General features: G+C 36.3%; 3 protein-coding genes across 3 annotated transcripts; 2 read left to right on the top strand and 1 right to left on the bottom strand.

Annotated features, from left to right (window-relative positions):
- The first annotated feature begins 4,300 nt into the window (after positions 1–4,300).
- LOC145804787 (uncharacterized) lies at positions 4,301–9,406 on the top strand. Its single transcript, XM_082899915.1, has 8 exons — positions 4,301–6,039; positions 6,138–6,266; positions 6,538–7,096; positions 7,174–7,886; positions 7,980–8,108; positions 8,214–8,432; positions 8,530–8,651; positions 8,740–9,406. Exons 1-8 carry the CDS (start codon positions 5,023–5,025, stop codon positions 8,927–8,929), a joined length of 3,078 nt encoding a protein of 1,025 aa, XP_082756041.1. The 5' UTR covers positions 4,301–5,022; the 3' UTR covers positions 8,930–9,406.
- A 68-nt stretch (positions 9,407–9,474) lies between these two features.
- On the bottom strand, positions 9,475–11,282 carry LOC114311789 (uncharacterized). Its single transcript, XM_082899916.1, has 2 exons — positions 10,735–11,282; positions 9,475–10,635 (listed from the first exon to the last, which is right to left on the bottom strand). Exons 1-2 carry the CDS (start codon positions 11,279–11,281, stop codon positions 9,590–9,592), a joined length of 1,593 nt encoding a protein of 530 aa, XP_082756042.1. The 5' UTR covers position 11,282; the 3' UTR covers positions 9,475–9,589.
- A 2,785-nt stretch (positions 11,283–14,067) lies between these two features.
- Positions 14,068–21,284, top strand: LOC114320904 (vacuolar-sorting receptor 3). Its single transcript, XM_028267995.2, has 12 exons — positions 14,068–14,655; positions 15,230–15,922; positions 16,008–16,096; positions 16,220–16,289; positions 16,364–16,447; positions 16,557–16,633; positions 16,719–16,800; positions 17,751–17,833; positions 17,929–17,995; positions 19,537–19,665; positions 19,762–19,871; positions 20,891–21,284. The coding sequence occupies exons 1-12, from the start codon at positions 14,343–14,345 to the stop codon at positions 20,987–20,989; spliced, it is 1,896 nt and encodes a 631-aa protein (XP_028123796.2). The 5' UTR covers positions 14,068–14,342; the 3' UTR covers positions 20,990–21,284.
- Positions 21,285–27,011: the final 5,727 nt, after the last annotated feature.

The raw sequence follows: 27,011 nt of genomic DNA, 5'->3' as shown, positions 1-27,011 counted from the left end.
GAGCAATTCTTTGCCTGCAGCTGATCTCCTCTGACCTCCTTAATCCCATGCTCTGTTAGAAACCACAATAGTTGATGCAAAGTTGAAGGAACAACCCTCATTGCATACAACCATGGTCTTCCCAAAATGATGTTGTAAGGGGAGCGTGTGTCAATTACGGTGAACTCTGTTGTTATCTTCCTGGTGCTTGCCTGCACCTCCAGGCTGGTTATTCCTAGTGGCCATGTCGGCGTTCCATTGAACCCGACCATTGGACTATTGGATTGCTCCATATCGTCTAGATAAAGGCCAAGCTCCTTATAACATCGAACGTACATGATGTCACAAGAACTGCCTTGGTCAATTAGGATGCGCCTTACTTGGCATTCCCCAACCTGGATGGATACTACCAAGGCATCATTATGCGGGTGCTGCACCATCTCAAGGTCGGCTTCAGAAAAGGACACTACTGGTCCTTGGCACTCCTCTGCCCAATGTCTCTTCTCCCCGACTTGGTAAGCATGCTGCAAGTGCTTCGCTTTCTGGGTCTCCCCCCTGATCTCATTTTCGCTGACCTTCGAGTGAATTACATTAATTACCCGAGGTCCTCCTGCCTAAGGTTGCTGTGCTAGGAGAGGTGGAGCTGTTGTCGCTTGAGGCAATCTTGCTTGTTCTTCCCTTGTTCTGGCTTCATCGACAAGGTCTCTCAGATGGCCTTGCCTCACCAGGTCTTCCAAGTGTGTTTTCAGGGCTCTACAGCCTTGAGTCATATGCCCGTTTTCATTATGGTAAGAACAATGTCTGCCAAGGTTTCTTCCCATGAATTCTCCTGGTGCCTTTGTTGGTGTTCTGAAATAAGGTTAATTCCGAATTTGATCCAGGACTTTGTGTATTGGGATTCGGAACACAGTTGTCACTGCATGTGCAGCCCTTAGTTCTGTCTCTTGCTTGCTCAATCCATTGTTACCTCGGCCTCGCTTCGGCGAGCCGTTCCCCTTCTCTTGCTTTGTCTCCCTAGTCCCTGATGTATCTTTCTCAGCTCTGGCATACTTCTCGATCCTCGCCATGAGCTCTTCCATGCTTTTTGGCAATGTCTTTGCCAAAGATTTTTGTAGTGGGCCGTCGTCTTTTAGGCCATTCTTGAAAGATACGACCGTCACCTCTTGATTACACTTTGGTATTCGGTTGAACACCTCATAGTACCTTTTTGCATAGGCCCTGAGGCCTTCATCCTTGCTAATCTTCAGAGCCATCAATGCATCCACTCTTAATAGTTACAGCTTGTTTGTCACGAGCCTGGCCATAAACATCTCGGCCAAGCCTTCTCAGGTCTTCACACTTCCCTTCGGTAGTTTGTGAAGCCAATCTGATGCAATCTCCCCGAACGATGAGGGGAACACTTTGCAGAGCAACGGCTCGTTCCCACTATATAATGCCATTGAGTTCAAGTATAATCCAACGTGGAAGTTGGGGTCTGACTTACCATCATATATTTGGAACCTCAGCATACTGAATCTCTTTGGTGCCTTAAATTTGTCTAACTCCACTGAGAATGGTGTTCTCGGCTTATCAAGGGACGTTACCTCGACATCGGCATTTTGTTGCTTCCTCTTGAGGTAATCTCTCAAGTCTTCTTTGCTCCGCCCAGGAGCTCGGCTATCTCCTGACTTCAGTCTTTTCGGCATACTACTCTCAGCTTCATGGTGGGTCCTTTTCGACCTTTCTCCGTGAGTTGTGTCGAAGCAGAGCGCCTGCCCCTGAACATACCGGTGTTCTTTGGGGTCTTCCTCTTTGGCGCGATGCGTCCTCCGTGACTCTTCTCTCCTCGACCCTCCTCGTCTGACCTCCTTTGAAGGCCGGTGAGAGTGTTTTTTGCTCCTGGTGTGCTGGGGAATTTCTGAGATTGGTTTCTGCCCTCCCTTCTGTGTATTGGCCACTGGAATCGGCGTGCCCTGCAACAGGAACGGTGGCTGCATGACATTGTTTTGTATCATAAAATTGACGACCGATTGCAGGTCTGCCAGTTTGTTCGCCATCTCTTTTACCTCTTCGTCCTTCCTCAAGCATCTATCCTTCCATACCTGGAGATCATCCCCATTGTAGTACCCACTTCGATCTGGCTTCTTTGGTACGTCGCCATCCTGGCCATGTCTTTCTTGCTGTGATTCTGGTCACGAGTTTTTGTGTTGCGGTTGTCTCCTTCGATGTCAAGGTCGATAAGTCTGCCACTCCCAGCAGGAGTATCGTCCCCAATCTTTTCCTTCTGTCCGTCACTGGCCATCTATTCTCCTTTCTTTCCCATAGATGGTGCCAAATTGTGTGAGTGATTTTCCGATCACACTGCCAACTCAGTAATCAGCTGGAGAGAACTGACAGAATAGATGACACCTGGCTGACCTGCAACAGAAAGAGAAGATTCTGGCGGTGGTTCGTCCACCCGGGGGCACTCCGACAATCAAGTCAGTATATTTCTCAAAGATAATCAATAGTGCTAATCTCGCTGTTCAGAATATAAATTGCGTACCTTCGACCCATTGAGGGTGCCTCTCTTTTATAATTAACTCAATCTCTGTCCCACTAGAAGCCTAACTTCAATGGACTCTTGCTCTGTGCTTATCCTGGACTTTCCAAGAGATAAAGATAAACTCCCTAAGAGTGTTATCCTTATCCATGCTAAAGTCTTTCCTTATTCTTGGACTCTCGTCCCTTATCTGCTTATCTCGGATTCCAATATCTTTGGAGATAACCTCGGCCTTGCCGAGATCTTCTCGGCGTCATGACCTAGACACGTGGCACCTCGGCTGACACGTCGGCGTCACCTTGGCCACGTGTTGGGACTCAGAAAATATTTCCCCACAAGACTTAAGTGGTTATAAGGGGACACTTAAATATTAATAAAATGAGATCTCAAGTTTAAGGGCTGGTTTGGCAATCTTCTAAAAAGTCAAAAAGTTATCAAAAAAGTTAAAAAATTATTACTATTCACAAAAAAATATATTAAAAAAATAATATACAAATATTCATTCAAATCAACTTTTCGGCCACTGACGTGATGAACTACTCTGTGAAATGAAGGAAAAAAAATTTCCATGTGTGCCCCAAACTAAATTGGATGATAAAGTTCGGCCCGTGGAGGCCCACCATGGGTCTCGTTTTGATAATCTGAACCGTTCAATATATAGAACTCGTCTAGTATTATATGCCTGTAAAAAATCACGTCTATCGGGTATAAAAATAGATGGTGTTATAGTTAACAGTTAATAAAAAAAACTAACACGATCAAATAGCTATCGATATCCAATCAACGTGATTCTTTACAAACATATAGTACTCGATGATTTCTACACATTGAACGGTTCTGATTAGAAAAATGGAACCCGTGGTGGGCCCCCATGTGCCAAACAACACCATCCAATCAAAGCCCGAGAAGAAGACAATAATTTCTCATCTACTCCACAACCCACTCCACTGCCAGCACCGTATGACTTTCTACACAATCTTCTCCTACACACTTCTTTATACAAATTTTTAATACATATTTTTTCATAAAAAATCAAAAAGTTAACCTAAATATCCATATTTTGTTCTCAACTTTTTAGTTTAAAAAGATAAAAAGTACACTTATTTAAGACATCCTAAACAACTCATAAATTCATATAATAGTTTCGACTTATTGTGATAAAAAAGCTACGATTTTTAAAACATAATTGTTAAATTTATCTCCACTACCTAAGGTCTAAGAGTTTCTATATTATCAGGGGTGAGTTTAGAAATCATATTTCACCTAACATTTGTCATATCGTATACATATGTGGGGAACTGGATTTATTAAATTATTATTATTTTTTGGGAGACTGACCCAAAGGTCCAAGCCCAACATATCATACCCCATTTAGACCCAAAACAAATTTAATACTCCATTAAGTCCTCAAATTAACAATAAGACGAAAATACCCACAATATATCATCCAATTTACACGCGCGCAACCATCTCCCACGTCCCCATCATCTCAGTCCGATCACTACACTGTCACGTCTCCGCCGCTCGAAATCGACTCCTCAGTCCTCCATCTCTCTTCCGTTCAACTCCATCCCCTCTGAAACCCTAACTCTAACCAGAAAACGTAACCGTTCATCTTCATCACCCACAATCATCTCAGTCTGATCAGTACACTGTTACATCTCCGCCGCTCGAAATCGCATTCTCAATCCTCCATCTCTCCTCCGTTCGACTCCATTCTCTCTGAAACCCTACCCTAACGACAAAACCAAACCGTTCAACTTCAACACAACACCAAGCCGTTCATATTCTCCAATCGGCGACTCTCAACAACACGAAGAACCATCACCACTCTGAAGAGATTTCATAGTTCCTGACTTCCGATTCACAAAAATGGGGAAAAAAAGTAACATCTCTCTTCACCTATTCATTATTTTTCACATTTGTACATCATTCTTTAATATTTCTTATATACACATTTTACATACTTCCAAATGTATAAACCCTCTTTTAATATATATATAGTCCCCTGTTTTTCAACATTCTAAACACTGTTTTTGCACATAAATCCCTGTTTTTACACATTCAACACCTTATTCTTATTCTTGTTGTTCAATATTGGCTTCTCTTATTCTTATTTTTGAATTTTTAATCTTCTTGTTGTTATTGTTGCTTTTTACAAAATACAATGGGCTGTTCCTATTGTTCATACTGTTTCCTTATAAAAACTGCAACATCATAGTGTTTCATTTCATCACTATACAAGCAACATATCTAAATTTATTCAAAATGCAAATGAAACTGCAAAATTACACAGTTTAACCACTACTCAAAACAAATAGCTAACTTATTATAAAGTGCAAATCAAACTGTCAAATTATACAGTTTCGTAACTCTTACGAACAAAATACATATAACTTCATATTAAACTGCATATAAAACTTCAAAATTATACAGTTTTGTCACTATATTACTCATACCCTGTTGTCACTTTCATTTTTTCAGAAATAGCTGTTGGAAGATATTGGAAGAAACAAACCCGTATGCCCACAAATCCAATCAGGGATTTAACCATCTCCCCTTTTGAAAGTCCCTCTCCTGTATCCACTCAAATGCCACCACCACACCCAAAAACAACCAAATCCAACAGACCCCACCAAAAAACCCACAAAACAACCACACCACCTACAAGAAAAAGCCCAAGAACTACACCACAGACCCCACCCACCCAACAAACACCAACCACACCTCCAACCACAACAAAAACAAACAAAAGAAAGCCAACAAAAAACCAAGAAGCTCCTCCAACCAAAAAAAGAAAGCTCCAAGAAAGCCAATCAACTCCCAAAACAACAACCAAGGCATCAAAAGAAAAAAAACCAGCAGTCCCTGCAAAGAGAGTCCAACAATTTAATTATCGTTCCAACATCGGAACGGTAATCAAACTGTTGAAGGGGGTCAAATTCACAAAAGCCCAACAGACAGAGCTGCAAAAAACCCCTTTTTGGCCCCTTATAAATGCTCTCTCCTCAACACAACTGAAGGCCTCTTGGTGCAGATGCTACATTTCCATTGTAGCAGAAATGACAACACTCTACAACAAAAGAAAAAGATCATTTGTACTTGGCAAAAAGGAAATGAAACTCAGAACCAGTGATGTCAAGCTCATTTTTGGTATCGACTGTGGAGAAGACAGCATCACCACCAAATCCTATGCAAGACCAAAGGATTTTGAGCTTCCATTTTACAAACGAAGATGCAAATCAATCAAGAGATTGGATGGCAAGTCTTTGACCAAAATGTTTCAACAAACAAAAAAAGGAAAATCAACCAATGATTGTCAAGATCTTGCAAGGGTAATCACCCTTTACTTGTGCTTGAAACTTCTCATGCCCACAACAGGCCATACACTCAGTTGGAGTTTCCTCAACTATGTTGACAACCTCAACAACATCAAGAAGTACAATTGGGTTGAGGCAATAAAAGACACACTGATGAATTCAATAGCAAATGCAAACAACAACCCAAGGCATGTCACTGGATGCGTCATGTTACTCTTGGTAAACACATTACTCAACTACTTCCCACAAAAATATCAGACATTCACCTATTTCTAACTATCTAACATATTTCAACTTTTTTTTTTTTTTTTTTACAGTACTGGTACTGTGAGCACAGTAAACTCCTCCGACCATCCAACAAAGAAGGCTTCCCAAGGTTTATGAAATGGAACCTTGGCAAAATGTACTCCAAATGGAAACACATCAGCCTCGCTCACTTTGAAAAGGTATTCAAACTCTTCTATACTATCCTAGCACAAATCTATTCAACACTCCTTTCATATTCATTGTAGTACAAATCACATTATGAAACTGTGAAAATTTTCAGTTTCAAAGCACACACTTCTTTAACATCACTCATGTTATGAAACTGTAACATTTTTCAGTTTCAAAAAACATATTTCGACACTTAACCCACATTACTCACAGTACAACTCATCTTATGAAACTGACCAAATTTACAGTATTACTGATATATACCACATTGTTCCAATGCAGGTTAACCAAAGTGCTTTAACCCCAACTGAACAAGAAATACAGTTATTGCATATCAATCAAAGCACATCAACAGACTCTTCAGCAAAGAAACAAGACCACAAAAAGGACAATAAGCAAAAAAAGAAAACAAAAGCAACAAAAAAAAGAACACTTCTAGACAGTGATGAGGATGATTTTCTCGAAGAAGAACATCATTCAGAATCAGAATCACAATCAGAAAAAGAAGCACAACAAAAAAAAAAGAAAAGAAAGCAAAAACCACAACAAGAACCACAAAGTGATGAACAAGAAGAAAAGAGTGATGATGAAAAAAATCAAGTGACTGATGAAGAAAAAACTGATGAAGAAGAAACTGAAGAAGAAGAAGAAGAAGAAACTGAAACTGAAGAAGAAGAAGAAGAAGAAGAAGAAGAAGAAGAAGAACACCTTGATCAAGAAGAAGACCAACAACAAGAACAAGAAGAACAACAAACAAACCAACACGAAGAAGTCAATGAACAAGAACTGACAAACCAACAAGAAGAACTGCAAGAGAAATCTGACATACTTCATGCACAAGGTAAACTATTGTCTAATACTAAATCATACTGCAAAATTTCATTAAACTAACCAAAACACAATCCAACATTTTTATAGGTCATGACCAACCACAAACACCAACCAAAGAGGACGACAAGGACAAGCTCATATCAGCCCTGAGAGCACAAATGCAAGAAATGGAACAAAAATTCATGGCTGAATTGCATAAAAAAGAAGATCAATTGAAGGAAATGTCCACCAAAAAAACTGGCAGTCCCCAACAAAGATCCATGGTCAAGAGAATCAAACAAAAATCAAGAAAACAAGCACATGACCCAGATTTTGAATACCAACCAATGACCAAACCCAAAGAAGATACAACAAACAAGACACAAACTGCTGCTGATGTACCCAAACCAACACAGGGTACCAATGAAGAAAAACAGAAGAAGAATGACAACAAAAAACAGGGTGCTCATGAAGCAAAACAACAGCAGAAAGAAAAGATGCAAGAACATATTGGCCAAGAGAAACCAGTTGCTGCTGAAACAAACCCAAAAGAGCATGCCAATCAAAAGAAGACAAATCTTCAAGTATTGGAAAGTGATGATGATTTCCAGGAAGAATCAATCCCAAACAAGCCACTCACCATTTCATGCCGCAAAACAAACAAGGTTTGGCATAGCCTATCCAAAAAAAACCAAGACCAAATTCAACTCATCAACAACACACAATCAACTGCTTGTGTCTGGTCTGGCAGCGAAGATGAAAACTGCGTATACTTTTCAGATATATGCAGATTGACCAACAGGGAACCCTTATATGGGAATGTAGGTCTCCAACTGCACAATTTTACAGTTTCTGTACATATTCAATAACCCATTCCACAAACCTAACACATTCTCATATATAACATGTTTCAGGTCATTGATGCCTTCTCAGAAAAGCAATTGGCACTCCAACCAACCATTGAAGAATTTGAGAAAAACGATCTAGTCTTTGCAAGCAATCCATACGCAGGAAGATCTTACGTTTTCTCAACACTCATCAATGTAAGCAAAACTTAACATACCTTACAACTGCAAAATTTTCTACTTTATCAACATGTATTACTACATAGTTTTATGACATATTTCAAACATATATATGACTTACAGACTCCACTACAAAACCAAGATCAAGCACTGAGAGAAAAACTGATGGACAGCCATTTTCCAGAAGTAATGAAAAACAGATATATCCATTTCCCAATCAACCACGACAACCATTGGACAATTGTGGTCTTTGACAATGCTGATGGAATATGGAGACACTATGACTCGTTGAGACCAGCAAAAGATTGCCATAACAAGCACTTTGAAATTGCAAAGCAAATTGTAAGTTAAAATAAAATTTCATACTTAGTTCCATCCCTTTACAAACATCTCAACTCATCACTATAACTAACAAAAACACCCACTAACTATTTTGTAGCAACAACATCAACTGAGATGGAATAAAGCATTACTCAGCAAACAGGGAAACATGTTTTCATCTCAAGAGTGCGAGACAGAAATTGCATCAATTGAGGAATGCCCACAACAAACCCCACACTCGTAAGATACAAAATCCATAAACTAATCTTCCAATATGCTAATTTTTGCAGTTTCACCTAACTAATTAACTTCATCTCAAACATTGCAGGAATGATTGTGCAATTGCCGTCTGCAATGTTATCAACCAATATCTCAACTGGCAACCTGTGCAGAAAAAACTTCGTCCAACTGAGTGGGTCAAATTTCGAGCACAAATCATCAATCAATTCCTCAATGATGAGAACCAATCTTGGAAACTCGAGCACTACCAAATGTTGACAAAACATACCAAACCATAGAAACAATGAACAAACTTCTTAACAATACAAATATTCAAGGGAACATATCTTTGAACCTTTTTTTATTTTTTTTTATTTTTCTTTTTTAACATGTGACAAGTACTTTATATACTTTTGGGAATGATCTTTTTCTGGTTATCATGGTTATGGTGAAAATGATTGATGTTGTTGTTGCTCTTCTTCTTATTATTATTATTATTGTGGTTCTTCTTTTGATTGTTTGTCTACCTGTTTGTGGTTGCATATATTTTCATACAGTAAAGGTTGATTCTAATAATTCTTCAAACTGCAAAATTTTTCAGTTTCATCAGCTTGTTTCTAATAATTTTTAAAACTGCAAAATTATGCGGTTTCATCAGGTTGTTTCTAAATAATTCTTAAAACTGCAAAATTATACAGTTTTATCACTATGAAATATGAACTGCCTTTCCATATTATACTGTTTCAATAAGAAATTTTCAACAACCTTCTCTGCATTCCATAAAAATAAAAAACAAAACCAGACTATTCGAAAACAACTTCAATAAGTAAAAAACACATCAACAAACAAAAAACAATTCAACCAACTTTATTCATTACTTCCATAATACCAAGTATCACATTTTTTATTATCATAATTCCTCAAATTCAAATACAAATCTAAAAGAATAGATTGCGGCCTCAAATAGCAGCCTTGCACGTCTTCTTATTGTGATTCCCATATTTCAAGCATCTCCCACACTTGATTTGCTTCACATTCTCACCCCTTGAAGGTATCCTCTTCTTCTTGTTCCGCCCGGGCTGCTTCTTCGTTATAGGAGGTTTGATAACCGAACTACTGGCACCATCAAAGTCAAATCTCTCACTTGAAGGCACTGGATAAACAGATTCCTTGTATGACTCTCTAAAACAATCTACATGAAAAAAAGGATCAATGAAACCATACACATCTCTACCACTACTACGCAAAGCATGCACAGCATGACAACAAGGAAAACCATTCAATTGCCATTCATGGCAAGAACAAGTTTGTCTACCAATATCAACATAAAAAGAAATAGAAGAATGAACCTCAAGCACAGTATCACTAGCAACAATCACATCCCAAGACTTAGCTAGCTCCAAAGAGTCCACCAACTTCTTTTCCATAACTGGACACAATTTCGTAGTCCATCTTCTAGATTCAGCTCTTCTATTCGACAATTGAGTCATGATTTGAACCCTAATCATATCAACCATACAAGTAATAGGCAACTCACGGGCCCCACCAATCCAATTATTATAAGACTCGGCAGCATTAGATGACATCTCACCATATCGTTTCCCTCTAAAAAATGCATTGGCCCACTTATCATTTTGCAAACCATCCAACATACTATCAACTCTACCATTCCCAGCAATACGCCTCAATTTCTCCATATAATGTTGGAAAGAAGCAACCGTTGGCGCATAAGCACATTTAACTAATATTTTCATCAAACACAGCTTATAGTTAGTAAGAAGTCCCACCAATTTGTCAATCAAATTTCTCTTCAAATGATTCAAGCAATAAGCATGATGTGCATTGGGGAAAACCACTGAAAGAGCGTCTAGCAATCCATGTTGACGGTCCGACACAAAAGTCAATCTCCGGCCTGAACCAACAGCCTTCAACAACTGACTTAAGAACCACATCCAATTATCTTGATTTTCAGCGTCAACAATCGCAAAAGCCAAAGGAAACAAACCTGCAAACAAACCCACATGAAACTGCAAAAATTAGCAGACTCACAATACAATAACACACTGACAAACTAAACCAATACTAACTGCAAATAAATACATACCTTGATTACCATCCTTTGATGTTGCTGCAAGCAAATGCCCCTTGTAACGCCCCTTCAAAAATGTACCATCAACAAACAACAACGGACGACAAAATTGAAAGCCATACAAACATCCATGAAATGCCACAAACAACCTCCGAAAACACCCACTACTTTCATCCACATCTAATTCAAACACACTTCCCGGATTCGTTCTCATAGCCGTCTCAAGGTACCATCGAAGCTGGTCAAAAGAAGTTGCAAAATCACCAAATAACCCACCTCTTGCCTTATCAACTCCTAACCATGCAACCCGATAAGAAACATCTATACCATATTGCTTCTTCAACTTTTTTTTAACTTCAATAAGACGAGTCAACGGATTATCACTAATATCATTTTGCACAATATCAGACACAAGTCTAGAACCAACCATTTTGCTACAAGATCTACGAGCAACAACCCCACAAGTATGCACATTATCCAACTTCATTATAAAAAAAACACCAGAATCCATCAACACCCTTCCATGCACAAACCATTTACAACCCGTAGACGACTTCATCATACATTCAGCGATTACTCTTGTTGCATCATTCTTCAAATAATTCACTGCAAAACCACACTGAACCGCATACTTAGCCAATGCAATGCGGAACCCCGACACTCCGCCTTCAAATTCTTGACCAACACTATGTATAATCCCCTTCCAACTAGCAGACAACAAAACTCTCTCTGGTTCTGGATAAAAACTACGCAACAAACCACCAACATCATCACAATCATTCACAAAAGAACTCTCACAAGTTACAGAATCAATCCTACAAGAATTACCATCATCAACCTCCACAACTCTCTTATCCCCCACAATAACATCAACAACATGACAACCACTACCACCTACCATTGACAGCATATTCCCCAAATCATCATCACATTCAACAATACAATTAGAATATCCAGGAACAGAGAAAAACAAACAAAAGTTACCAACACTCAACTCCTTGAACTTCGCACATATTTTCTCAACAACTTCATCATAACTACATCCGTCACTAATCTTAATAGCAGCACAACAATTACTGTATTTGCACATTAACATGAAACACCGCTCCATACTACAAAATCAGAAACCAACAAACAATTGTTCACAGATTCCAAACTGCAAAATTATGCAGTTACAACATATCAATAACAACAGTACACAATTTACAATTCCAAAACTGCAAAATTATACACTTACGACATATCAATATCAAAACACCAGAATTCACAAATCCAAAATACAACTTCAAAACACATTACACTATATGACAAACAAAAATCAACAAAATCAAAATCAAACAAACAAAATTCGCCAAACACAAACCACATATCACGCAAATTTGCTTATATATATATACATACATATATGTCGACAAAATACAAACCACATACACACACAGACATATATATATATATACATATATATGTATATCTATGTATCGACAGATACATACATACACATACATATATCTATCACCAGAGAGAGAGAGAGAGAGAGACAACGTACGAAGATATCGCCTGTACACACAGATTCAAATCGCACAACCAGATCCACCTCACAGCACAATGAGATCGACCACACAGCACAATGAGATCGCCACAACGAAGAGAAATCGAGATCGCGGAGACGAAGATTTGATTTCCTTTTTTTCAACGAAGCAAAAATTTGATTTCTCACGTACATATAGATCTCAAAACAAAGGGTAACACAGTCATTTAAAAATACGAAAATAAAAAACGGGACCTCTGGGTATAAAACTAAAAAAACTGTGGACCTATTAAACTATTAAAAATAAATTGGGATTAGAAGGGAAATAGATCCCCTACATAGGACTACATGGTAATTTTCCCTTAATTTATTAGTTAGGCCCACTTGTTTACCAGAAGGCCGATTCAATTGTTCTCGGATCCACGGCCCATTGCTACTGGGTTGGATCTTTGGGAGATCTTGAAAAAAAAAAAAAAGGACAAATTAAAAACATACATTTTTAAGTTTGTTTAAAGGCTGTTAATTGACTTGATGATTTATTAATAAAAATAGCGATTTATTATGAAATTAAAAATCTCAAGAGGTAGAATGTAATTTCTAAAATCATAGGAGGTGATTTGTATTTTAATCAAATCTCAAGAATGTATTTGTAATTTATTAAAAAAAAAAACCAATTTCTAATGGGATTTGTCAATAATTCCAAAATGTTCATTTATTTAAAAAATTTATATATCATTTATAAAAAAAATATGGCAATAAAATAATTGTAGTCTATTTAATTTTTTACATTTGTGTCTAAAAAAAATTAAATATCTATTTTTACAAAACACATTTAATTATGTTTATCTTATAAAATTAACTCTTTTTTAGATAAACTATAAATACACACTTTAAGATTTGATTAAAATTCAATTTTTTTTTTAATTCTAGAAATTACGTTATACCCTTTTAAATTTCTAATCGAGTAACAAATGACTCTTTTTATTAATGAACTATCAAATTTTAATAAAATAAAAAATATATTATTGTATATCAAAACAGTTAATAATTTTAAATTTTTTTATTAATTTTGTTAAATAAAAAATGTTGACAAAAAAATTATATTTATAATTTATTTTTTTTTAATTTTTAAATAACATCCACCAGCCGACTGAAGACAGCCGTGTCCTGAAAAAAAAAAAGAAAAAAAAAAAAAGAAAGGGTCGTGTGAATGACCTCAAATTTGACCGACATTGGTTGGGTTGTGGACTTACAGATGCAATACCAAACAATTTTCCGAAGAAAAATATTAAAAATTTTAAATATTTTATTAAATATCTCACATCTATTTTATTAAATGGGTGTTTGGCAAGAAAAAAAATAGCCTAGTTTAAGCTAAAATTTACAAAAAAATAAAATAGACTAAAATAACTAATAAGACAAAATATCACATCAAACCTATAATCATTTCACTTTTTTTCTCATAAACATCACATCCAACCACAAAAAAATTAATCATCTTTCAAAATACAAAAATTTTAACCTACTAAATAGTCAAAAACTAAAATAGCCTACTAAAATAACAACTTTCCAAATGAACCCATTTTATCTAAATTACATTATGTTAGAATTCAAATTATATAAATTTTATATAAATCTTATACTCAGATATTTAATAAAATATTTAAGAATTCTAACATTATTTTTTTTCTAAAAGCAACACTTTTTTTTCATATAATTTAACCTAACATTATTTTTTTCCTGAAAGCAACGCTTTTTCCATATTATTTAACCTAAATTTTATAATCTTTTACTTACTAATTTGGACATTGGATTAGATTAGATTAGATTTAGATACGTGATTGTTCGTATAATACTTCTAAAAACACTGCTTTCAATGTCTTTGACAGATATACAGCAGGAAAAAAAAAAAAAAAGTCTTTGACAGAGATAGATATGACTATGCTATACTATTAATTTCACACAAACGCTTCACAATCGCATATAAATAAATTTCACTGTACCCGAAAGGTCAAAAAAAAACAAATCAAATCTTCTTGAACAATAGCTTCGATACTTTTCTCTCTCTTTCTTCTCTGCAAGTACTGAAGAAAAAATGGGGGTTGCATCACCACCGTTACTTGTTCTGTTTCTGGGTTTTGTTTTGCTCAATCTGTATTACCCATCTGCAATAGCTCGGTTTGTGGTGGAGAAGAACAGCTTGACGGTTACATCACCGGACAGCATCAAAGGAACTCACGATAGCGCCATTGGCAACTTCGGGATTCCTCAGTATGGAGGTAGCATGGCTGGGACAGTGTTGTACCCCAAGGACAACCGAAAAGGTTGTAAGGGTTTTGACGAATTTGGGATTTCCTTTAAGTCCAAGCCTGGTTCTTTGCCCACTTTTGTTTTGATCGATCGTGGAGGTACCCTTTTTGTATTTTTGAGTAATTCGAGCTTTTTGTTGCTCTATGATGCTGATTTGTTAGTTTTTTAAGTACCCTTTTGGTTGTTTTTATTGATTTTAGCTGTTCTTTGCCTTTTCAATTGAATCTTGAAGTGTATTTGGTTGATTTTGGGATTTGGGTTGCCCTTTGTTTTCCCCAATTTGGTTAGTTTAGCTGTTTTGTGCTGATTTTAGTTATGTTGGAGGGTTTAATTTGTTGTTTGTGAAAGGGGTACCTTTTGTAATCTTTGGTTGGTTTTGGTGATTTTGTTCTTTATGTTTGAGGGTTGATTGGATTATTTGGTTGATTGAGGGGATACCCGTTGGGCTAAGAATTGGGACTTGGTTAACTACTGGGATTGTGCGGTTACTTTGCCTAGTAAAGTGCATAGCTTTATGTTATGGGGTATGAAAGTGCGAACAGCATGCTGGAACTCCATGTGCTTATAATAAGTTTCTGAATTTTGTGGTTGATTTGTTTTGCTCTCCATCTGGTTGTTACTTAACTTGATTTGGCAGGTTGCTAATGAATTTTCTGCTTATTTGTTTTTTAGAATGCTTTTTCGCTTTGAAGGTTTGGAATGCCCAAAATGCTGGTGCTTCTGCTGTGCTTGTAGCAGATGATCTGGAGGAAGCCTTGATAACCATGGACACCCCTGAAGAGGATCGTTCCTTAGCAAAATATATCGAAAACATCACAATACCATCTGCACTAATCGAGAAAAGCTTTGGTGAAAAATTGAAGAAAGCACTCAGTATTGGGGAAATGGTAAATGTGAATCTTGATTGGAGAGAAGCTGTTCCGCACCCAGATGATCGTGTAGAGTATGAGTTGTGGACCAACAGCAATGATGAGTGTGGGTTTAAATGTGATATGCTGATGGAATTTGTGAAAGATTTTAAGGGTGCAGCTCAGATTCTTGAGAAAGGTGGCTATACTCAATTTACACCCCATTATATAACTTGGTATTGTCCTCATGCCTTTACAATAAGCAAACAGTGCAAGTCTCAATGTATCAATCATGGAAGATATTGTGCACCTGATCCTGAGCAGGATTTCAGCACAGGTTACGATGGGAAAGATGTGGTTCTTGAAAACTTAAGACAGCTTTGCGTGTTTAGAGTCGCAAATGAGACCAAAAAGCCTTGGGTCTGGTGGGACTATGTGACTGATTTTCAAATTAGATGTCCCATGAAGGAGAAGAAATATAACAGGGATTGTGCTGACAATGTTATCAGATCTCTAGGTGACTTGTTGCATCCTCTGACTCTCAAGTATGCCAGTGACCTTTGATGAATTGTTTTAAAAATTTTCATGTTTCAACTGCGCAGGGCTTGATCTTAAAAAGATCGAGAAGTGTATGGGTGACCCAAATGCTGATTCTGACAATCCTGTTCTGAAAGAAGAGCAAGATGCTCAAGTATGAATTTGTTATTTGTTTAGTGTATAAAGTGACTCAGCAACTTAGTACAATAAGCAATCCTTGAAATTTGGTGATTCTATTTCAATCATGTAACCATTTAACAAGTATATTTTTCTGTAGGTTGGAAAGGGATCACGAGGTGATGTAACAATATTGCCTACCCTTGTTGTCAATAATCGACAATACCGAGGTCCATCCTTGTACTTGTATCTCTTTGATTAGAAAAGCAGTCTGTTCCTCTGTTTCTAAAATACATGATTCCAGGGAAGTTGGAGAAAGGTGCTGTTTTGAAGGCCATTTGTGCGGGTTTTCAGGAAACTACTGAGCCAGCTGTTTGTTTGAGTGGTGGTAAATTCCTAATTTCTTTTTTGAGCCGAATAATGATATTAAACTGTCATGGATGATGTGTTTTTCACTCACAAGATGAGCTTTTGAGTGGATATCTTCTTTATTACAGATGTGGAGACAAATGAGTGCTTGGATAATAATGGTGGTTGCTGGCAAGATAAAGCAGCCAACATCACTGCTTGCAAGGTACCTTTTCATGACTCATAACTGATTGGATTTTACATTCTCTAATTGTTTATAATTTACTAATAGTTATATTTTATGTACTCAGGATACATTTCGTGGGAGAGTTTGCGAATGCCCCTTGGTTGATGGTGTGCAGTTCAAGGGAGATGGTTACAGCAACTGTCAAGGTAAAGATTAAGCTTGATCTCTTTCGTAGTTTGAAAACAAACCAATCTTTTTAAGTACTCTTTCAGTGACTACTAAAATTCATGTCAAAAAATAGTAAGTCAAAAGGGTAAAATTGTTATCTTGCTTGTTTATCAGTATAGATAGAGGGGAGAGACCTCCCTGAGAATTTGATTTACATTTTGGGTCCATTCCTAATAAATAGCTTAAGCTTTTGTGGGCAATTAGTGTTCTAACATATTATGGTAGCTTTGGTTTTGAGAAGGTTTCAGGATAAGGTTCATTGCAAGTTTTTCCTCCCATTTATGTTTGTTAGTGTGTACTTGTATGTTTTCAATTTGTTTTACTGATCAAAAAAAGTTCAGGTCAATTTGTTTGTCAATCAGTCGTTTCACATGCCAGCGGTAATAGCATGTGAAAGAGGCACGAGACAAGAGCTTAATTTACATTGTCAGGCCCTTTTGTATCAGGTCGACTGTGTTCTAACTATTTATAGAATATATTATGTATTAATGCATAACATCCATGAAGGTTGTGTGTATGTTTCCTCAGGACATTGGAACCTTCCAGTGTTCAATATGGGTTCTTATGATGCATATGTCATGCCTCTTTCATTAGTTGAATAAACAATTTAATGCAGAATTTTTTCGTTTTTTCTTTTTAACAGACACTTGTCCATATAATATGGGTTGTTAATATATCTTCCTTTTGTTGCTGAACAATATATCTATACATTGAAAACAAGTTTAATATTTATAGGTAATGGATCTTTTCAAAGAACCCATATTATATGGTTTGCATGCAAATTTTTGGGACCTTCAACTGTAAGCATACATGGCGAAAAATGATCAGAAGATTCTGGAATATCTGAGGCCATTTTATTCAGATTCAAATTTCTTCATTTTAAACATGTAATAGTTATGCCATAGCCATGTGTCATTTCCATTTACAGCAAGCGGAATCGGGCGTTGCAAGATCAATAATGGAGGTTGTTGGCTTGAAACCCGAGATGGACACACCTACTCTGCTTGTTTGGTTGGCTATCATTTCACAGTTTCATACTTTTATTTTATTTTATTTTTTTTTGTAAGCATATATGTTAAGATGATTCCAAATTTTGTGGTCAACAGGATATCGGGGACAGTAAATGCGTGTGCCCTCCAGGCTTCAAAGGCGATGGTGTCAAAAGTTGTGAAGGTGAGAGAGAGCTTGCACAATCATCTTGTAATGTTGGTTGGGTTATTTCAGGAAAATGATATTGCTGAATTTGGAACTTCCATTACCATGACTGGTTTCATATGTAGTTCTTTGTTGGATTTGGGGAAACTAGGGAAATCCATAGATGAAGTCTGTGAGACTTTAGGTTATGATTGTTCGATCCCCTTGCATCCAATCCAAACTTTTACCTCCATCTATTTATATATCTAGAAATTTGGACATCACAAGGGCCTCATAGTGAGGACTTATACTTTAATCTATACTACTACTAATGTAAGTGTAAAACATTCTTCAGACAAAAATACCCTCATTAAAATGCATTTTGTTTTTTGTTTTCATTTTTTTACTAATGTAAGTGTAAAACATTCTTCAGACAAAAATACCCTCATTAAAATGCATTTTGTTTTTTGTTTTCGTTTTTTTTTTTTTTTTTTTTTTTTGGGGGGGGGGGGGGGGGGAACTAGAAACAAAAAAATTTTTTGGTATATTGTTTTTGTTTTAAAAAAGATGAAATTGATTTCAAAATTTTTAAAATTTCTGGAAATGAAAAAAATATGTTTTCAAAACAAATTTTCAGTCTCTCTTCCCCCCCCCCACCCCCAACCACCTACCCACTGTTGGCGACCCCTTGGAGATCTCCAATGAGCTCCGACCATCTTCTGGTGGGCTCCAGTGATCGGCCAGTCACTGTCCATGACCTTTGGCCAACCTCCACCACTGGCCATCACTTCTGGCAACTCACCAAACATGTTTCTTTATTTTAGTTTTTGAAACTTCTGTGAATGCCAGACAAGATTTTTGTTTTTTTACTTGTTTTCTGTTTTTTGTAAACAGAAAATAAGAAACGTTATCATGCGACACCTTAATAATTTCAATTGAATTAAATGATTTACAACGACTAATGATCTCATGAATAGAAATGCTTTTTTAAAAACATACAAGTATATATACTAGTATTGAACTATGCAATTCATTGGATTAAAAATATAAATTTAAAAAATAATTTTTATAATTTTCTGCTACATCATATAATATATCATAACCATTAATATTATATGTAAAGAAATATTATTGTTACAAATTAATTTCATAGCTTATAATTGATATGTAAAACAATAAATAAATGGAGACCTTATTTAGAAGATAAGTGACTATTCTAAACTAAATTTTGACTTGTTTGCATATTTCAGATCAATGTGGGATTAGCTTTGAGTTATAGAAATAGTATGAATCGGCATGCAAGTTAAAGAAACCTGATTGTGGAAGTGTTGACGGTGGTTGTGATTTTTTTTATGTTAGTTTTTTTGATTAGACGAAACTGATGTTCAGCTAAATAGGCGGCTTTAAACTAAAGCTCAATAAGATAGTGGAACAAGCTTTATGCCTGTTAGCAATTCTTAATTTGACATACAACTCAGCTTTAGCTCAACCAACAAATTATAACTCCCAAGTCTCAACTGCTTGGATAAATTCTTGATCTGCCGTATCTGTTTTTTATGTTGCTTATTCTTGCTTCTCAGATGTTGATGAATGCAAAGAGAAGAAAGCCTGCCAGTGCTCTGAATGTAGCTGCAAGGACACCTGGGGTAGCTATGATTGCACTTGCAGTGGAGACCTCCTGTATATCAGGGACCATGATACTTGCATAAGTGAGTTCCTCACAACCCAAGTTTTGTAGCTCCATTTATGTGTGTATGCATAAGTAGTCTCTCTTGTTTTGACGTCCTCCAAATGATTATCTACAGGTAAGAGGGCAACCGAAGTGAGATCTTCATGGGCAGCTGTTTGGGTGATTTTGATAGGTTTGGCTGTAGCCGCTGGTGGAGCATACACGGTGTACAAATATAGGCTGAGGGTAAGTTTGGTGCAATGGATTTCTGCAGACTAAATTTTTTGTTGTAGCTAGGTTTCGAGCCTTCAAATTTGTGTGGGTACACTGAATCTTGCCCTTAGTAGCCTTTATCAGGCCTTATGGACCTGGTGGTACACGGCCTCTCATGCTATGTCTCGTAGTCGTAGTTGTGTTAGGGTGGAAAGAGTAAAACAAAATAAAATAAGTAAAATAAAGTAAAAATAAATTACTAGGGCGTACTTGGATGCAATGTTAAAGGAGTAGGGTTCTTTTGGCCAAATAAATGACATTGTTGAAGAATATATTCTCTTATCTTTATGGAAATTTAAGTACATATAATTTCTAATCTGATCAAACTGTTAATCTGAAAATAGCTAATGTAGTAATCATCATAAGCAAGCTTCTACCTGTGTAATTCTAGGAAATTCACTAGTTTTTAGTCTCTAATGTCATCTACACACTTGACAGTCAGTGGAAGCATTTATTTTAAAACAATTATCTGTGACTTTGGTCAAGTAGTGACGATATGTTGATGGGTTGGCTAAAACATTTGAAATTTGGGCCTTAGTATTCAGCTCATGTAAAGACAACATTTGGTTTGAACTTGGGTAATCAACATAATAACCTAAGCCAGATTTTATGCAGTCCATCCCCCGGTCCAAACATCCAAAAAATGGGCCTATGGTTTTCATTTTTTTCTTTTCTTGTCTAGGTATGCCAATTGGCCTTTAGTTGCAGAATCATTTTTTCCCCTTCTTTCAGACCTTTTTTTTTTTCCTCAAAAGAATTATATTCCTCGGAAACTTTAAAAAGAAGGTGCTACCCTGGCCGCAGAGTAGAAGATGTATCCAACCATCAAAAAAGTTGTAAAAGGCTAATTTCTGAACAGATCTGAAATCTTTATCTTAGTTGACCACAATTTTTTCTTGTGGATTTCACTGTGGATGTTGAGAAGTTGAGCATGAATCAGAAAATCATGTGAATTGTGAACTGGGATTTATATTTTCTTTCCTGTTTTGCAGTCGTACATGGATTCAGAGATCAGAGCTATAATGGCGCAGTACATGCCTTTGGACAGCCAGGGGGAGATTCCAAATCATGTCAATGAGGATCATGCATAGAAAATAAAGATGTATTATCATCAAATTTCCTAGAATTTTGAGAGATGCTAGAGGCCCTACACGAATCCACATCGAGCCAACGTTTCGAGGGTAGATCTAAAATGTTTTTGTACAATACAATAACAAAGTGCCAAACCAGAAATTGTATGTTGCCATCGTGTTTATTTGGAATGTAACATGCTGAATTGAAGTAGGGATTGGATTTTGAGGGGAGATCAGAATTCTGTTTACATCTAGTGAAAAATCGTCTACCCCTAATTTAAGTTGATACAATATAAGCATGTGTGCCTTTTTATTCGGCTGTGTCTTGGTTGCTTGTTTCTTGAAGCAAGGAGAATTAACTTTTTTCTCTTTCTTTATTTTTTTGGGTTGCATATTGATCTAATTTGTTTCAAAATATAGCCACACCACCAACTTTCAATTGTCCACGGTTCTATGTGGGTGCTTGGAAAGTGGGTTTTTATATAGGTTTTTTTAATTGTAGGATATTATTGAAAAAAAAAAATTTGTGTTTGGAAAGATAGTTTTTTTTGTGGTTAGATGTGATGTTTGTGAGAAAAAAAATAAAATGATTATGGCGTTGGATGTGATATTTTGTTTGGACGTGTTTTTTTTTATTTTGCAAAAAGTTTGTCTTAGGAATGGCAATGGGGGACAATGGGGTGGATATTAATTCCCCATCCCCATTTCCCTATAATAAATTTTTCCCATTCCCCATTCCCCATGGGTACCACCCTCCCCATTTTTTAATGGGTATGGATTTTCTCCAACCCACTTTAATCCCCATTTTTTTTTTATATTTAATGTTAACAATCACTTTTTTTTTTTTTTTTAAAGGTTCACAACAAAAATTAAATATACTTTCAATCTTTTTTCTTTTTTTTTAAATATATTTAATGTTAACAATTTTTTTTTAATTTTTTTTATTTTTTATTTTTTATTTTTTTTTAAGGTTCACAACAAAAGTTAAATATACCTTCAATCTTTTTTCTTTCTTTTTTAATATATTTAATGTTAACAATTTTTTTTTTAATTTTATTTTTTATTTAAGGTTCACAACAAAAGTTAAATATTCCTTCAATCTTTTTTCTTTCTTTTTTAATATATTTAATGTTAACAATTTTTTTTTAATTTTATTTTTTATTTAAGGTTCACAACAAAAGTTAAATATTCCTTCAATCTTTTTTCTTTCTTTTTTAATATATTTAATGTTAACAACCTTCTTGTTTTTCTTTTGTCTTTTTTTTATAAAGGTTTTAGCTAAATATACCTTCAATCTTTTTTCTTTCTTTTTTAATATATTTAATGTTAACAACTTATTTTTTTATTTTATTTTTTATTTTTTTAAGGTTCACAACAAAAGCTAAATATACATTCAATCTTATTTTATTTTATTTGGTTCAACAACAAAATCAAATACACATTAATTAATTAATTAAAAAGTTTGTTTTATAATAATCAAATATATAATTTTGAGAAAATCAAAAAGTTTGTTTGAAGAAAGTGTTATAAGACTCATATTAAATTGCATCAGGGCATAAATAAGGAATTGTTAGCCACGGACAATTTAGACATTAAACCATCTTTCTCTTAGCAAATTTGAACAATTCATTTTAATTTATCCAAAATCTAATTATACCTTTAACAAATCTGAACCACTCATTTTAAGATATCTATGCATTACCACACCCAATCCATCCTCCATCTTCTTCCTTTAGTCCCCCACGAATTTTGTTGTTTGTTACTTTTAAAAAACAAAAAATGTTTTTTCAATTAAATTTTTACTAATTTCACAACACCATCACCACTATTCTCACTTTCACTGTCACACTACCATCACCATAGCCACTACCATCATCACTGCCGCCATCACCCCACCACTATGTAACAATTTCTACTTTCACCTTCGTTCCACCACCACCACCACCAAATATAAAAAAATATATTTTGAATTTTTTTTATAAAAAATATTTTCTATCTAAATAAATGAAGCATAACATTGGGAAACAAGCTAATTTCAGTTAAATCTGTTCATAACTAAGAAAAATTCTTTTAATTTAAAAAAAAATTATTTAGTATGGCTTTGTATCCCCTTTTTGTTTTTCTAGCAAATAAATCTATGTACCCATCATTTCTAATCAATCACAACTCATGCTTGTTTTGATTCTCTACAATTTCCTTATTTTCAAATACATTCATATATATATATATATATATATATATATTGTGTGTGTGATTTTCCGACCACACTACCCGCTTAGTAACCAGCTGGAGAGCACTGGCAGAATAGATGGCACCTGACTAACCTGTAACAGAAATATAAGAATCCCGCGGTGGTTTCGACCACCTGGGGGCACTCCGACGATCAAGTCAGTATATCTCTCAAAGATAAATCAAGTACTAAACTCACAAGCTTGAGTATCAAAAGCATACCTTAGACCCATGGGGGTGCCTCTTATTTATAGCCAACTCAATCCTAGTCCCAATAGAAGCCTGACTTCTATGGACTCAGGATTACTGCTTATCTGGGACTCCCAGTGGAGTTAGGACAAAACTCTCTAAGAGTCTTATCTTTACCCAAACTAGAGTCTTCTCCCAATCTAGGACTCTTGTCCATATCCAAGTTGAGTTCCTTCTTTATTTTAGGACTCTTATCTCTTATCTGCTTATCTCGGATTCCGATATCTTCGGAGGTAACCTCGGCCTAGCCGAGATGACCTCGGCACAACGACCAAGACACGTGGCACCTCGGCTGACACGTCGGCGTCACCTTGCCACGTGTTGGTACTCAGAAAATATATCCCCACAACTGCCCCCTAGGTTCTATTACCTCGGCATCCTGAGGTGATGGAACCTACACTGTTCGTTCATCTGTGCCCCTCTATCTGAGATCAAACTTGCCGACCTCAAAGTTCTCTGGACTTCGCTGTCCACTGGTGTCAAGAATCAAGTTTCATGCTTTCCAAACTGCTTGAAATCGCACCTCCTAGCCGAGATTCTGGTTCCTTTAATTCGTAAACTCCAAGAGCTTTGCAACTGCTCCACTCACACTCTCTGGTGAGTTCTCAATTTCCAGTCATTTATTTGACTCCGGTGATTTTCATATCGGCGTTCATTTCACTTTTGTAGGTTCATAAACTCTTACTTTTTTATTAAGCTCAATCTTTCATAACTCTTCTGATTTACTTTGAATCTGTTTATTTGCCCTCTGTTGTCTTCTATTTTTGTCTGTTTTCAAGTTTTGAATTGTTTGAATTTCTGGCACTTTTCTTGTCATATCCACTTTCTGTTGCTAGCATTGTGTCTGGGTCATTACTTTCTTATTCTTCACATACTTACTTAGTGCCTGTATACTTGGCTTTATTCTTTGAGCTTTGTCGTCTTCTTGACTATTTTTCTCTTTTCTCATTTAATCCTCTGGCTTATTCTCTTTCTAGCTCTTTTGCTTAAATCCGTCATTTGTTCCAAGCTTTCAAGCTTCTTCAACTGTCTTCGTTTCTCTCCTCCGGTGAAGCTTTACGTCATTCTGTCATTTTCGCATCCGTCGTCAGACTCCGGCAATTCTCATTCCGGCTTCCCTCTTTCTAGTAAGCCACTTTTCCTCCTGATTTTATTTCTTGTTGCTTTCCAAGAAGTTCTGCTTCATTGTTAATCACCATTGCTGTTTTACCCGTTGTTTCCATATCATCTTCTTGAATATACATTGTTCACACATCTGTTGATTTCTGCCATTGTTCTTCCCTTGACATACTTGTGCAATCTTTTTGCCTTGATTTCTTGATAGCTTCATCATCATTCTTGATTACGAATTACATTCATGTTTCTGTTTTTTGTGTCTTTTTCCAGATTCTTGCTTTCAATCTTTGCCTTCAAATTCCGAGGTGCCAATCGCCAAGAAGAGCTTTGATCAAACTCTTCAGGAGGTCAATACTAAGCTCGTGGCTGAGAAGGCTGCTGAGAAGTTCTTTTCAACTGTCTTCTGGGGGTGAGACATAACCTACCGCTGATGCCGAGTAGTTTGCTTCCTTCTTAAAATTGATGCCGAGGTAGCAGTAGAGAAGCTCCTCCAACTGACTGCCGAGGCTGAACCATTGTCGTCCGTCGAAGTAGATTAGTCCGACGTTCTTGCTTTCAGTCCCTAGTTTTTTAAGGTCTTCATTTTTGTACTTGCCAACTTTCTCAGCTCTTAACAAGCTAGTTGGTCATCTCGGTTGATCATATCTCAGAAACGTCTTTCAGTGTTATCTCGGCTATACCAAACTTGTAAATTGCTACAAATTTCAACAAGTGGTAGACTTCATAATCTTCGGTTAACTCATTTTGTAATTTGCTCAAAAATTTCAACAAGTGTTAACATTCCTTGCTTCTTAATTATCATTTCTTCCCCCTACACCTTCTCCCTGGCCCCTAATGTGAACGCAAGTTGTACTTAGGATCACATTAGGGAAGTGGGCTTCATGCTGTAGTCACAGACCTGATGTGTTCTTCTTTCGCCGATGTATTAAAACTTCTGATTTTTAATTCACCCCCTTTAAACCCTCTTTCTCTTGGCCTTTGCAAACTATCATCGCTGTTTCTTGAAGCATTTATTCCTTTCACAATTCTGGTCACCACTTCTGGCGTGCACTTAGTGGTTCTAATCAAAACGACGTTTGACTCCGGTGAATCTTGCTGACATTTAACTTTGTGCACTCTTTAACTTGTAAATTCTTTCAGAATTTTAACAAGTGTAAAACATCATTTCGGTTTAACTTCGGTTAAGTATCATCTCAATTTAACTTCAGTTAAACATCACCTCAGTTTAACTTCGGTTAAACATCATCTCGGCTTAACTTCGGTTAAGCATCACTTTAGTTTAACTTCGGTTAAACATCATTTGGGCTTAACTTCGGTTAAGCATCACCTTAGTTTTTGAAGTTTTTTCTTTTTTTGTCGCTTGTACTCCTATACCTTTTTGTTCTTTAGATAATGTAAGCTCTGCATATGGCCGATGTGCCTCCTTGTTCTTGAATGTCTAATTCAACTTTCCTTCTCTGAATGAAGCGCTCTTCGTCGCCCTCCTGGACGAGGATTTTCTTCAGTGTCTCTTCACTCTTTTTGGCTGGCTCCTTGCCGACATAATCTAGGACCTCTATGTCCTCGTCTTCAATCTCTGCCTTCCCTGGTTCCTGAATGTTTACAGGTAGTTTTCATTGCTGCCATGGAGCAATTCTTTGCATGCAATTGGTCTCTTCTGACTTCTTCAATCCCATGTTCTGTGGGGAATCGCAATAGTTGATGCAACGTTGAGGGAACTACCCCCATTGTATGCAACCATGGCCTTCCCAAGATGATATTGTATGGTGAGGGCGTGTTAATCATCATGAATTCTGTCTTGATCTTCTTCTAACTGCTCTTGCAAGATTCTATACTTAGAATATTGTGCATGCCTTTCATACTTTGCCTCCTTTGTGCAATCTTCTCGGGGTTACATACCTCGGGTATAATAGCTACAAAACTTTTACTTCGGCAAGATACTGACCTGCAAACTTTTCATAAATTCTAACAAGTGTGAAACATATACTACTCAATGTTAACTTTGCAAACTTTTTCTCAAGTTTCAACAAGTGTTTAAACGGTGATCTCGGTCTAGCCTACTTGTAAATTGCTACAAATTTCAACAAGGATTAACATAACAAGTGTTAAACAATAATCTATTTGTAATTTGCTACGAATTTCAACAAGTGTTTAAACAATATACTTAGCTTTTACCTCAACCTGTAAATTGCTGCAAATTTCAACAGATGATCACATGTCGGCTTAACATTATCTTGTAAATTGCTACAAATTTCAACAAGTGTTAAGCATCTTCTCTGGTTTAACCAACCTGTAGATTGCTACAAGTGTGCAGACTATAACCTCGGCTTCACTTCGACTTGTAAATTGCTACAAATTTCAACAAGTGAAGAGAAACAGTAATCTCGGCTTAACTTCGACTTGTAAATTGCTACAAATTTCAACAAGTGAAGATAAGGAATCAGCT

Source organism: Camellia sinensis, chromosome 12, assembly GCF_055761805.1.
Source record: "Camellia sinensis isolate YWXY chromosome 12, ASM5576180v1, whole genome shotgun sequence".
In the NCBI taxonomy this organism is placed as follows: domain Eukaryota; kingdom Viridiplantae; phylum Streptophyta; class Magnoliopsida; order Ericales; family Theaceae; genus Camellia; species Camellia sinensis.
The sequence above is the reverse complement of the archived record's forward strand: the minus strand, read 5'-3'. Positions and strand labels throughout refer to the sequence as shown.

Coding starts and splice junctions, on each gene's coding strand:
- LOC145804787 (XM_082899915.1), top strand. CDS start 5,023: ATGCCCACAAATCCAATCAGGGATTTAACCATCTCCCCTTTTGAAAGT. Junction 6,040..6,137: donor GATGCGTCATGTTACTCTTG/GTAAACACATTA, acceptor TTTTTTTTACAG/TACTGGTACTGTGAGCACAG. Junction 7,097..7,173: donor TGACATACTTCATGCACAAG/GTAAACTATTGT, acceptor ACATTTTTATAG/GTCATGACCAACCACAAACA.
- LOC114311789 (XM_082899916.1), bottom strand. CDS start 11,281: ATGATGAAGTCGTCTACGGGTTGTAAATGGTTTGTGCATGGAAGGGTG. Junction 10,636..10,734: donor ATCAAAGGATGGTAATCAAG/GTATGTATTTAT, acceptor GTTTGTTTGCAG/GTTTGTTTCCTTTGGCTTTT.
- LOC114320904 (XM_028267995.2), top strand. CDS start 14,343: ATGGGGGTTGCATCACCACCGTTACTTGTTCTGTTTCTGGGTTTTGTT. Junction 15,923..16,007: donor CAATGTTATCAGATCTCTAG/GTGACTTGTTGC, acceptor TCAACTGCGCAG/GGCTTGATCTTAAAAAGATC. Junction 16,801..17,750: donor TGGTTACAGCAACTGTCAAG/GTAAAGATTAAG, acceptor TTCCATTTACAG/CAAGCGGAATCGGGCGTTGC.